Below are 12994 nucleotides of genomic sequence, written 5' to 3'. Positions count from 1 at the left end.
TGTAGACGGGCGTCACATTGGCAAGCCTCCAGTCTTCTGGGACCTCCCCCGTTAACCAGGACTGCTGATAAATGATGGAGAGGGGCTTGGCAAGCTCCTCCGCCAGCTCTCTCAGTACTCTCGGGTGGATCCCATCAGGCCCCATAGACTTGTGGGTGTCCAGGTGGCTTAGCATGTCCTTGACTGCTTCCTCCTGGATTACGAGGAGTACATTGTGCTCTCCATCCCCATCTTCCATTTCAGGGGGCTGAATATCCTGTGGATACCTGGACTGGCTATTAAAGACTGAGGCGAAGAAGGCATTAAGTACCTCAGCCTTGTCCTCGTCCTTGGAGACAATGTTCCCTGCCATATCCAGTAGGGGATGGAGATTCTCCTTGCCTCTCTTTTTGTTGTTAATATATTTGTAAAAATATTTTTTATTATCCTTTACGACTGTGGCCAGACTGAGCTCTAGCTGGGCTTTTGCCTTTCTAATTTTGTCCCTGTTTGACCTAACGAGATCCTTGTACTCTTCGTGAGTTGCCTGCCCCTTCTTCCAGAGGTGATAAACTCTCCTCTTTTCCCTGTGTCCCAGCAAAATCTCCCTGTTCAGCCAGGCCGGTCGCCTTCCCCGCCAGCTCTTCTTACGGCACATGGGGACCGCCTGCTCCTGCGCCTTTAAGATTTCCTTCTTGAAGACTGTCCAGCCTTCCTGGACCCCTTTGTCCTTCAGGACTGTCTCCCAAGGGACTCTCTCATCCCGTGACCTGAACAGGCCAAAGTCTGCCCTCCGGAAGTCCATGATAGCAGTTTTGCTGACCCCTCTACTTACTTCCCTCACAACCGAGAATTCTATCATGTCGTGGTCGCTAAGCCCAAGACGGCCTCCGACCACCCCATCTCTCACCAGTCCTTCTCTGTTTGTAAACAGCAGGTCCAGTAAGGCACCTCCCCTGGTGGGCTCACTCACCAGCTGTGTCAGGAAGTTATCCTCCACACACTCCAGGAACCTCCCAGATTGTTTCCTCTCTGCCGTGTTAAACTTCCAGCAGATGTCCGGTAGGTTGAAGTCCCCCACAAGAACAAGGGCCAGCGAATGCGAGACCTCTGCCAGTCGCTTACAGAATGTCTCATCCGTCTCTTCATCCTGGTTGGGTGGCCTGTAACAGACTCCCAGCAGGATATCTGCCTCATTGGCCTTCCCCCTCATCCTTACCCACAAGCACTCTACTTGGTCTTCACAATCTTCGATTTCTATGCAATCAAAACACTCCCTAACATACAGAGCCACCCCACCGCCTCTCCTTCCCTGCCTATCCCTTCGGAAGAGCTTATAGCCATCCATTGCAGCACTCCAGTCATGAGAAGCATCCCACCATGTTTCTGTGATGGCAACTACGTCATAGCTGTCGCGCTGCACAATGGCTTCCAGCTCCTCCTGTTTGGTGCCCATGCTGCGTGCATTGGTGTAGATGCACCTGAGCTGGGCTATCGATTTCAACTCTGGCACGTTGAACCTATCCCTAGGTTCAACTCTAGTGAGCCCGGTTTTAGCCCCTCCCCCCTCCAAATCTAGTTTAAAGCCCTCTCAATGAGGCCTGCCAGCTCATGAGCAAGAATCCTTTTGCCCCTCGACGTCAGTTGCACTCCATCAGCTGCGAGGAGGCCCGGTGCCGTATAAACCGCCCCGTGGTCAAAAAACCCAAAATTCTGACGACGGCACCAGCCCCTGAGCCACGTGTTGATCAGGTGTGCTTTCCTGTTCCTTTCAGCGTTCTTCCCCGTCACTGAAGGGATTGACGAAAACACTACCTGTGCTCCCGCTCCATTGACCAGTCGCCCCAGTGCTCTCAAGTCCTTTTTGACTGCCTTTGGGCTTCTTAGCGCAACCTCATCGTTGCCAACCTGCATGACCAACAGCGGGTAGTAATCAGTGGGCCGAACCAGACCAGGGAGTTTCCTGGTGACGTCTCTCACCCAGGCCTCGGGGAGGCAGCAGACTTCCCTGTGAGTTGGGTCTGGTCGACATATTGGGCCCTCTGTACCCCTTAGGAGGGAGTCACCTACAACAATCACCCTCCTCTTTTTCTTAACTAAGGACGTCTTGATGCGTGGGGCTCGTTGACTCACCCTAGGCACCCCCTCGGACGGACCTTCGTCAGGGTCCTCATGTTCCTGTCCCTCACGTTCCAGAGCCCCATACCTGTTGTGTAAGGGCAGCTGGGACGGTGAGGGAGGCCGGGAGGGAATTCGCCGACCTCTCCGAGGAGGGACCTGCTTCCATTTCCCCTCATCTCTTAGGTCCTCTCCTTTTGCCCGGCAGCAAGAGGACAGGGGATCTCCTGCTGCTTGTGGAGCCTCCACCAGCTGCCCCTGCCTCAGGGCCGCCAGGGTGTGGCTCCACCAATCTCTCTCCCTCTCACACTCCCTAATGCTCCTCAGCCTCTCCACTTCCTCTTTCAGCTCTGCCACCAGGCTGAGCAGGTCGCTGACCTGGTCGCACCGCACGCAGGTAGTGTCCCCGTCGGTCTCTGGTACAACCGACAGGCTCAGGCACTCTCTGCAGCCAGATACTTGGACAGCCTCGTGCCTGAGCGGGAGCTCCGTCTGTGTCGCCACAGTCTTTCTGGCTCCGGTTTTCAGCCGAGTGGCGACCATGGCTGCGCCTCCTCTGGGAGGACGATGGCCACTTGTACTGTACCCCGTCCGCACGCCTCCCCTGCACGCCCTGCCCGCGCAAACAGCCGCGCCACGCCCTCCTGCCGCGCCACGCCCTGTTTGCCCGCCCTGTTCGCCGCGCTCCCGGGGGCTGCTCTTGTAGGCGACGGGTTTTGGCCGCCGCCGCCCTGGGCCCCGCCCACGCTGAGTCAGAGCTGCCGCTCGTTAGGAGCCCGCTCCGCCAGCCGGGGGTCGGGGGGGGAAGCTGGGGCACTCTCTCGCTCCCTGTGCTGCCGCCTTCGCGGTTTGGCCGCGTCGGGAAGGCTCCCCCGGCGCGATCCTTCGCTCCGTAGCCCTTCGCCTCGGTGGCTTCCAACCTAGTGATTCTGTGATTCTGTGAAGTCTATGGGACCTGACGAGATGCATCTCAGAGTCCTGAGGAAATTGGCTGATGTAGTTGCCAAGCCACTCTCCATGATATTTCAAGTCACGTGTCCTGGTTTCAGCTGGGATAGAGTTTAATTTCTTCACAGAAGCTAGTGCGAGGCTATGTTTTGGATTTGGCATGAGAAAATGTTCATAATGTGCTGATGTTCTGAGTTGTTGCTAAGTAGTCAAGGACAGTCCAGCTTCTCGTGCTGGCCTGCCAGCAAGAAGGCTGAGGGTGCACAGGAAGCTGGGAGGGGACACAGCCAGGACAGCTGGCCCAAACTGGCCAAAGAGATATTCCATACCATATGACATCATGCTCAGCGTATAAACTGGGACGAAGAAGAAGGAAAGAGTAGAGGGATGTTCAGAGTGATGGCATCTCTTCCCAAGAAACCATTACACGTGAGGGAGCCCTGCTTTCCTGGAGATGGCTGAACCCCTGCCTGCCCATGGGGAGTAGTGAATGAATTCCCTGGTTTGCTTTGCTTGCGTGCATGGCTTTTGCTTTACTTATTAAACTGTCTTTATCTCAAACCATGAATTTCCTCACTTTTACTCCTCTCATTCTCTTCCCCGTCTCACTGTGGGGGAGTGAGCGAGTGGCTGCGTGGTGCTTAGTTGCCAGCTGGGGCTAAACCACGGCATCATGGCAGTCAGGTGAAGTCTCTGGAGACTGGAAAAAGGGAAACACTGCAACCATTTTTAAAAAGGGTAGCAAGGAGGTCCCTCGGAACTCCCGACCTGTCAGCCTCATCTCTGTGCCTGGGAAGATTATGGAGCAGATCCTCCAAGAAGCTATGCTAAGGCACATGGAGGACAGGGAGGTGATTTGAGACAGCCAGCATGGCTTCGCCAAGGGCAAGTCCTGCCTGACCAACATGGTGGCCTTCTATGATGGAGTGACCACACCAGTGGATAAGGGAAGAGCTTGACTTCTGTAAGGCCTTTGACGTCATCCCCCACACCATCCTTTTTTCTAAATTGGATAGATATGGATTTGATGGATGGACTGTTGGGTGGATGAGGAATTGGTTGGATGGTCGCATCCAGAGGGTAGGTAGTGGTCAGTGGCTCAACATCCAGGCGGAGATCGGTGACGAGTGGTGTCCCTCAGGGATCCATATTGGGACCAGTACTGTTTATCTTCATCAATGACATAGACAGTGGGACCTCAGTGCACCCTCAGCAAGTTTGCAGATGACACCAAGCTGAGTGGTACGGATGACATGCCTGAGGGACGGGATGCCATCCAGAGCGACCTGGACAAGCTCAAGGAATGGGCCTGTGTGAACCTCATGAGGTTCAACAAGGCCACGTGCAGGGTCCTACACCTGGGTCAGGGCAACCCCCAGTATCAATACAGGCTGGGGGATGAAGGGATCGAGAGCAGCCCTGCCGAGAAGGACTTGCGGGTACCAGTGGAGGAAAAGCTGGACATGAGCTGGCAATGTGCGCTCATAGCCCAGAAGGCCAACCATATCCTGGGCTACCTCCAAAGAAGCGCGGCCAGCAGGTCGAGGAAGGTGATTCTGCCACTCTGCTCTGGTGAGACCCCACCTGGAGTACTGTGTCAAGCTCTGGAGCCCTCAGCACAGGAAAGACATGGACTAGGACAAGGGGTAATGGTTTTAAATTAATAGAGGGTAGATTTAGGCTTGGTATAAGGAAGAAATTTGTCACAATGAGAGTGGTGAAACACTGGAACAGGTTTTCCAGAGAGGTGGTAGATGCCCCATCCCTGGGAACATTCAAGGTCAGGTTGGATGGGGCTCTGAGCAACCTGATCTAGTTGAAGATGTCCCTGGTCATTGCAGGGGGGTCAGACTAGATGACCTTAAAAGGTCCCTTCCAACCCAAAGATTCTATGATTCTAAAATGGTAAACAAGTTACTAATATTGGTCATGTAGCTGCAGTCATGAACACTTTACAATTTAATAGCTTAATGTATGCATACTTAAATTGCTGAAAACAGCAATAATTGCCTCAGGTATTAAGAAAAAATGTAGCCCTTGCTTCCTCTGGCTCAAGGAGAATGAAAAATGACTGGAGAGCCAGGCTATAACAGAGGAAAAATGACTACTGAAGAACTAGTTTGCCTGCTCTGTACTAAGGTCAGCCAATGCTGTAAATTGCTTGTGTGTTAAAAATGCGTGAGAGGAGAACTTCCCAGAGCTTTCTTCAAAGCGCCCTTGCTTTCCAAAGAAGCTTTTTTCAGCATCCCTAATATTTCATTTTCCTGAAGGAATATTATCACACACACAAAAAAAAGAGAAGACAGAGAGAAAGAGAGAGAAAGCAATACATGCTTCAGCACAGAATATTCCCATTTTCCCTCAAAACATAACGGAACAGAATATTCTCGATGAAGTTTTCTCCAACATTTTGCTAAAATTACATTGGGAACCAGTCAGTACAAACTGCTGCAGTAATAATTAACGTGGCAAATGCATTCTCGCTGCTGTCACTGCACTTTGGTTATGGTTTGCAATAGCAGCAAATTGGACAAACCTCAATGAAAGGATTAAATTCCTACTTAGGAATGTGATGGTGTAAACTAGAGTACAGTCTACTGGTCTCAACTGCCTTATGAACTCAAATCTTGCTGGAGACTTCTTTGTGCTTAGTTGCATACTTCTTGGTTTTTGCACTCAACCTAGTTGGGATGGGACAGGATATTCTTTCACCCACGAACAGGATGTGAGAGACTCAAGGCATGAGAAATGGAAGGAGCAGAATCAAGGGGAGAAAGCAGTTGGTTATCTGTTGGGATCACCCTGCAAGGGCTCGACCTTAAGGAGAAGGAGCTGTGGCATTGAGAAGCTGGTAAACAGCTGGACACCTGCAGGGCTCAACCTTGAGGAGAAGGAGCTGTGGTAAATAACTAAGAGGAAGCAAAGGAGCGCGTGGACATACAGAGGCAACCAGTCCTGCCTCTGTGAGAGTCGCGTGGACTTAAAGCAATAGCCAATCGGGTAGCACTTTTAGGCACGTGAACGGGCTGTATTTGTATAAAAAGCAAGCTTTTCTAACAATAAAGTTCTTTGGCCTGAATCCCCGCCAGAGTCCGTGCCTTAATACTCCACAGTTATCACCAAGAACTATGGTAAACAAGGATGACATATTGGTTCAGTGAACTGCAGAAGCCCTGTTTTAGCACTACCACTAACAGTTATCATTCACTTTCCATGATGACATCATCTACAAGAGCTAACAAAACAACATAAAAACTTACTTGGAGTGAAAATGCTCGTAAAGCAGGAATAGGGATTAAGGCAGCCATAAAGAAAGCAGTAACATTGCTGATAGATGTAAGGGCTACACTTGCTCCTGTTCGCTTCAAACATTCACCTGTTCTATCCTGCAAAACAAATGATGTATTGGACAAGTCAAGTGAATAAGGTGATGTCCTGCAAATGAAGGGGTCATCCTACAGATATAACATGGTAACAGTGAAAACTATTATAAGGAAATTCTGAATATAAGTGTGCATTTGAGAATATGTAAGAGTAAACAATATACTACATACACTATCCAGGAGAAAAGCAAATGACATATGAAGTGCTTACATCCTTTGAGGGTAACAAACATTATCAAAGCTGACACTGCCTTCAAAACTCAAAGCTAAATGGATACTGACATTATATCAAAAACATCAGTTATTAAGTAGGATTTTTTTTGTATCAGTGCAGTCACTTGGTGTTCTCAACTTTTTTCAGACAAAATAAGCATGCATTAACAGCATAGATGAATAATGTCTTGAAGAAGCATGTAAGAAAAAAACCCCAGGAACCACACAAAAAATCAGAGAGAATCAAACACAGGATCCTTTCGCAACGCAGTAGGTTATTTTGGAGCATGTGGAGGTTATAGCACGAGTGTGTAGTGTCTGCATGTCGAACCAGCTGGAAAGAGCACATGGAAGACATTGCTCGTACAAAACAGAACTGGCAAATATATACTGATTTTAAAAGGTTTGTGCTTTGGATATGGAACTTTGGACTGAGAATAAAAAGGTCAATAAAAGGAAAGGATTATAAAAGTGAGGAGGATCTTAGACTTCATAATGTCAATGTGAATGTCATGGTTAATTATAAATAAAAGGAAAGAAAACCAGGCCCTAGGACAAAGATCTCTAGAACAAAAGATTTTTTAAAAAATCATTACTAATTCTAGGTATAACATATTTTCCTATATGAGGCTTTTTCTTTTCTTTTATTCTTTTATTTCCCCCCAACTCCCCATTTTGTCATTACCTCAAATGGAATTCTCTTATTCTGCCCTGTTTCACTAAATGCATGTACCAGAAGGAATATATCATCTACGCCAACTCCAAGAGCAAGAAAAGGCAAAACCTTGGGGGAAAAACAAAACAAGCAAAAAACCAAGAACATTTTTATATTATTCTTATGATCTACCATGCAACTAGTCATTACATGGCTAATCAAAATAACCTTTACACTACACTCTGAACACAAATCCAAGGTTAAAATGAAAATCAGTAGGATGCAATACAGCTATTAACTTTTATTCTGAAAGACTGATGAAGAACTTGCAGTATACCATTTATAGGTACAAAAACTTACTAAAAGTAATTTAAGTTTTTGGTAGGCAAAGAATATCAGATAATATTTCAAGTTATTTTCAAAATATTTTTAGGAGATGAACATCCTGATATATTCAGATGTAAAGGACAAAACTTGCATCTTCTTATGTACAACTGTATACTTACACTCATATTGGGAAAAACAAATATCCTAGAATCTACATAATTAAACAAACTGCAGATATCTGCCTTTTTCTTTAAAATCATTTGGCAGCATGTTCTCTTAATTTCTCACAGCACAAGCTACTAGACAGGAGAAAGACACAGGTAAAAATCTAAACATCAAAATACTTTCTCAGCTTTTGTTTTTCCTCAAAGATTGATTCAGATGTGTTCATTTACTAACAAAGTTCTTGTAATTTAGCAGCAGACTTATGGCTCCTTAATACCTGAGTTGTGGCAGCATTAAAGGAAATTCCAATCAATGAGCACAGACCCAATCCTGCAGCCACTGAGAGAGCAACCAAGAAGACTCCTGCCAGCCCCACAGCACCCTGAGACTTGGCACAGTCCCACCGCAGCATTGTTAAACAGGCGTAGGCAAGCTGAAAGCAAAGCAGGGATTGGATTAGAATGGATCCTTCTCTATCGGCTATCTCCCCCCAACAACATACACAGCTTACAAACATTTTTGAACAGAACAGACACATCAGAGATGTTACATAGAGGAATAGGTGACAACCCTGAGGAAAATGTTTACAAACTGCAATTTTTATTTTAAGTATTCTGAAAATGTTCTGGACTGTTGACTGGTAACAACAAGGCAGCCATTTGAGCCCTGCTATACTACAGGAGTCAATTAAATAAACTTTTTTCTTACCATTAGTAAGTAGCCACTAGCTACTCTGATAACACTGACATCAGAAAATGACTTTAGAATGTCATCCAGGGTAGTTGTAGCAAAGGAAAGCACCTTCTGAGTAGAGTTTTGTGCAACACTTTGATGAACAACCTATGGAAAGAAAAATAAAACTTTGTGTGGCTAAAGAAAAAGCCCATTATCATCTTCTACAGCACATATCTGAAATCAACTACTTTTGCCTTTAACGTTCCTGTTAAAGCACACACCCTATACAAGAGATTTCACTGATGTTACATGAAATAAATATTTTTGGTAATTATTTCCTGCAAGCTACTGATTATCAAACAAGAATTTGCATCCTCCAGGAAAGGCCACTGCATTCACAGCTCATTCAAAACATTTAACTTAACTCCTGAAATGTAAACGAGGTTTCTTCTTTCCATAACTCTGCCATTGATTTGCTGTTGTATGAGTTTTGCCTTTAATCCAAGGTCCAGCAAACAGTAAAACCTTCATGGCTTCTTATATGTGAATAAGCAAGCAGCTTCTTAATTAAAAAAAAGAAGAAATCAGCCTTTTAAAATAGTCTGTTACAGAGCAAGGATAACATTAAAACCAGGAGACAACACTCAGTTCTAGTTTAAGCTTCTTCCTTGAGAAAATACTATAAAAAGCCACGACTAAAGGCAGTGGATCTTAGTAAAACTTTAAAGCAAGATATCTAGGTTATTTTCAATTTTACCTCAACATACATCCGCTGCCAGGCTTCCAGAATTGCTGCTGCCTTATCCTCACTCCAGTTGATATGTGAAACATATTCATACCCCTTGAAGTGCTCATACATTTGCTTAGGAGTCATTAACTGAAATATGGTTTGCAAAGCCTGGGCACTATAACAGGAAGAGAAGAGAGAGGAGAAAGAGGCATAAAATAAGCATTTTCAGGAAATGATTTTTCACTGCATAAAGGCTCAAATGAGAGCCTAATAGGAGCTTGCACAAGTTCTTGATATAGGCCACATGTTGACATTAAAATTGAACAGAGTATAATAATTCTACTGTGCATCTGGTGCAGCTGTATTGGTCTATATAGTGTTGAGGCTAAGTGTTTTCACTGAAATTAGTGAGAGTTTTGTCATTATTTTCAATAGGATCAGTTTCAGGAGCAAAGAACGTAACCCTACAAATCAGTTATAAAGATCATGACTGACAGACAGATTGCTATGAGGAGGACACAGGAACAGTTATTCCTATGAGATCTTGCAAATGCTGTTGGAAATTTCTTTTGAAGACCTTTGTCTTTTTCATCCCTTAGAAAGAAATGCCAGACTAAACTTCTGACACCTGACAAGCAGCAAAGAATACACAAAAGGTGATAATTATCCATCGTAAATTTCCACAGTATGTAACTGTATCCAAGAATTTTAGAAGCTTAAGGAACTGTTTTATTTTTCACCAAGAATAAAGTCTTTGGCTATTTGTTAGAAGACACTTCTGTGCACTTTTTCAGAATAAATCAAAATTAGTAAGAAATTAAACAATATTTAGTGTCAATGTAAAAAACATCAAAATACATATCAAAAGTTCTAGTAAAATTATCTGTATTAAATATGTGAGAATTGTACTTCTTTTAGTTTAATATAAATTTGGATTTAGATGTGTATACATCTAAAAAATGTTTTTATATGTCCTATTTTTTTAACACAGTTCTATTTCAAGGGGTTTCCTCCCTGAAGTGCAGTGTTCCATGACTTCTTCAAGAAGTCTGAAACAAAGGGGTTTATTTCATCAGTCAAAAAAGTATTCAAGATACAGTGACATAAAGAATATACTTTTCTCTGTATTGACCCTAAACAAACAGTTCAATAGAGATTTTGGAATTCTGAGAAAAGTCAAATGAGTGGGCACATTACCAAAGTTGATTTTCCCCCTTTTTTCCTTTGATCATATTTCAAAAACACAAAATTGTTCATTTTAAATACTGTTCAATGCTTTATACATACACTATAAAAAAACAAAGTTGCCAGGAAAAAAATTATTTCTGAGCAATGTACACTATCATTCTTAGGTTAGAAGTAGGCAGCAATGACACCTCCTCAAATTTAAACAACTGTCTAATCACTCTTTTAAATTCTGTCCTCATCAGGGATGTCCTCCTAGACCAGGGTTCATAATACTCATAATTCGCAGATTTCAAAAGGCAGTTGATTTTGCATGATCTGGCCCCCTGCCAAAAAAAACCCAAACCCTAACAAAGAAAAATTTTAAAATTTTCTGTAAACATTTGTTTGCTTACCTGACAAGTTTACCAGAACTATTCTTGACTGTACCACCTATAATCAATTCCTCCTGCCAATGCATGTATTTTCTTGACAGTCCATAGCATCCACCACTCAAAACAAGAGCCACATCAAGAGGCTAGAAAAAAATTTTAAAGCAATTCATCAGTTGCACAACTTCAAACTCATATCCTAAATCAACACCTAGTGTACTGAAATAACAGATATTGAAGATCAACTAGGTAGTCTACAAAGAGAAATGTGTTCAACAAATGGAGTAGACAAACTATCCCAATACTTGTTCACCAAACAGCAACTTCTCCAAAGTCTAGTGTGACTGAGAAAGGGATATATAAAGTTGGGTCAACAAAACTGGCTCTACTTGAAGGAAGACTTTGCTGCATGATGTCAGTGTACAGAAGCAGCCATATTCCAGGAGTGATTGCGTCTGCCTGAGGCATGTTGCCTGCTGAAATGGTGTGTCACCACATTGCCACATCCAGCCAGTAGCTGAGAACTGTAATCTCACTCTAAATATGTGTGATTAATATTGCATCACAGGCTGAGGGAAAGTTAGTGACTCTGGACTAATGGTATATAATAGGAACCGAAAAATTAAATCACTGAAGAACATAAAAGATATATTACTTGGAAGGGAGTGGTACCCTTTTCTCTCACCACACATACAGAGCCTCCCTTGAAAAGATCTACAGAAAGATAAGCAAACTTACTTTGGTGGAATTTTTGTTGGGAGCTGTGATCGGGCAATCAGGATCAGCAGGATTCAGACAAGGTCGATCCATATAACCATGACCAACCTCTGCTTTATTCAGCATTTCTTCCCAGCTCTCCACTTGGTAATTTATTTTCCTTAACTCTTCTAAGAATTCTAAGGGGTCAAAGTTGATCCACTGCAAAGGAGGTTTCCCTCTGTAATAGAAATCAGGGAAAAATGACAAAAAAAGACAAAATAAATACTGAAACATAATTTTTTAATTTGTATTTGCACAAATGATGAGGTTGTTTTCTGTTACAAGCTATAACCCTTTCTGGTAAGGTTGTTTCATAAAACGAAATGCATGTTTTAATTATATTTGTTATGTATACTTTTCTTGTAGCCCTGTGGTGATTTTAACAAAAATAGTCAGTACTTATATACCAATTTACTGTATGAAAGGGAATATTCACATGTTAATTCACATGTTAAAAACACTTTAATTTACAAACCAAATAAAACAAACCATCACACACCTAAATAACAAAAAAGCAGTCAACTGCTGCTTCAAAGAATTTGGAGGGAGGGGAGAGGGAAAGAAGGGAGGGGGCTGAAGAAAGAAATCCTTTCACATAGTATCAGATTACTTCTTGCTAGTCTAATAATCATCTTGCAAACATAATCAATCAATGTAGCTGATCTTTGTTTATCTATAACAATTCTGTGCTCCTGCAAATGCCCTGGCTGCTTGACTACCAACCATCAAGCTTTCCTGCTACTATGGCTGTCATCCCTATCAGTGTCACATCTCCCACCCCCCACTTTTGAATTTGTGATGTTGGCAGACTACAAAGGCTTTTGGCTGCCTTATTCTGTGATTCAAACCACACTGTATCTGCTTAACAAGGCTTAATTCTTTATTTGAAATCTCCCAACGAGAAAATACAACCCCCCTTATTTCCCCATCTAAAACTGTACACTAAACATTAGCCATTGCAAATTGCTTTCACAGAGACGTGCAAACCAGGTCAGAAACAATAACTCAAATGCTAACTCTTGCATAATTAACAGAAAATGCCTGCACAGATTAACAATTAACTCTTTGAATGATGTAGAGCATATAATATCACACTTGCAAATTGTGAGAAACCAGCCATAAAAGATATCTTTGGTTTCTTTAATTATTAGACATAGCAACGTTGGAGAAGTTCGTGGAGGACCGTGTCCCGTGGGAGGGACCCCATGCTGGAGCAGGGGAAGAGTGTGAGGAGTCCTCCCCCTGAGGAGGAAGGAGCGGCAGAGACAGCGTGTGATGAACTGACCACAACCCCCATTCCCTGTCCCCCTGCGTCACTCAGGGGGAGGAGGTAGAAAAAATCGGGAGTGAAATTGAGCCCAGGAAGAAGGGGGGGGAACGTGTTTTAAGATTTGGTTTTAGTTCTCATTATCCTACTCTGATTTGATTGGTAATAAATTAAACTAATTTCCCCAAGTCAAGTCTGTTTTGCCCATGACAGTAATTG

The 12994-nt window shown here is 43.9% G+C and overlaps 1 protein-coding gene across 1 annotated transcript in view; it reads right to left on the bottom strand.

Annotated features, from left to right (window-relative positions):
- LOC309415215 (protein patched homolog 1-like) overlaps nucleotides 1-12994 on the bottom strand; it is a gene marked incomplete at its 3' end in the record, with an annotated part of 105825 nt that overhangs the window by 44243 nt on the left and 48588 nt on the right. The window contains exons 6-12 of the mRNA XM_082012666.1: nucleotides 11488-11686; nucleotides 10774-10895; nucleotides 9221-9368; nucleotides 8497-8628; nucleotides 8066-8221; nucleotides 7327-7425; nucleotides 6306-6431 (exon numbers count right to left, since the gene is read on the bottom strand). Coding sequence (XP_081868792.1) covers nucleotides 6306-6431; nucleotides 7327-7425; nucleotides 8066-8221; nucleotides 8497-8628; nucleotides 9221-9368; nucleotides 10774-10895; nucleotides 11488-11686 — 982 coding nt within the window. The remainder of the gene's footprint in view (nucleotides 1-6305; nucleotides 6432-7326; nucleotides 7426-8065; nucleotides 8222-8496; nucleotides 8629-9220; nucleotides 9369-10773; nucleotides 10896-11487; nucleotides 11687-12994) is intronic.

Source organism: Phaethon aethereus (assembly GCF_964289735.1).
Source record: "Phaethon aethereus genome assembly, chromosome: W".
In the NCBI taxonomy this organism is placed as follows: Eukaryota; Metazoa; Chordata; class Aves; order Phaethontiformes; family Phaethontidae; genus Phaethon; species Phaethon aethereus.
This window is presented reverse-complemented; position numbering and strand designations above follow the sequence as displayed.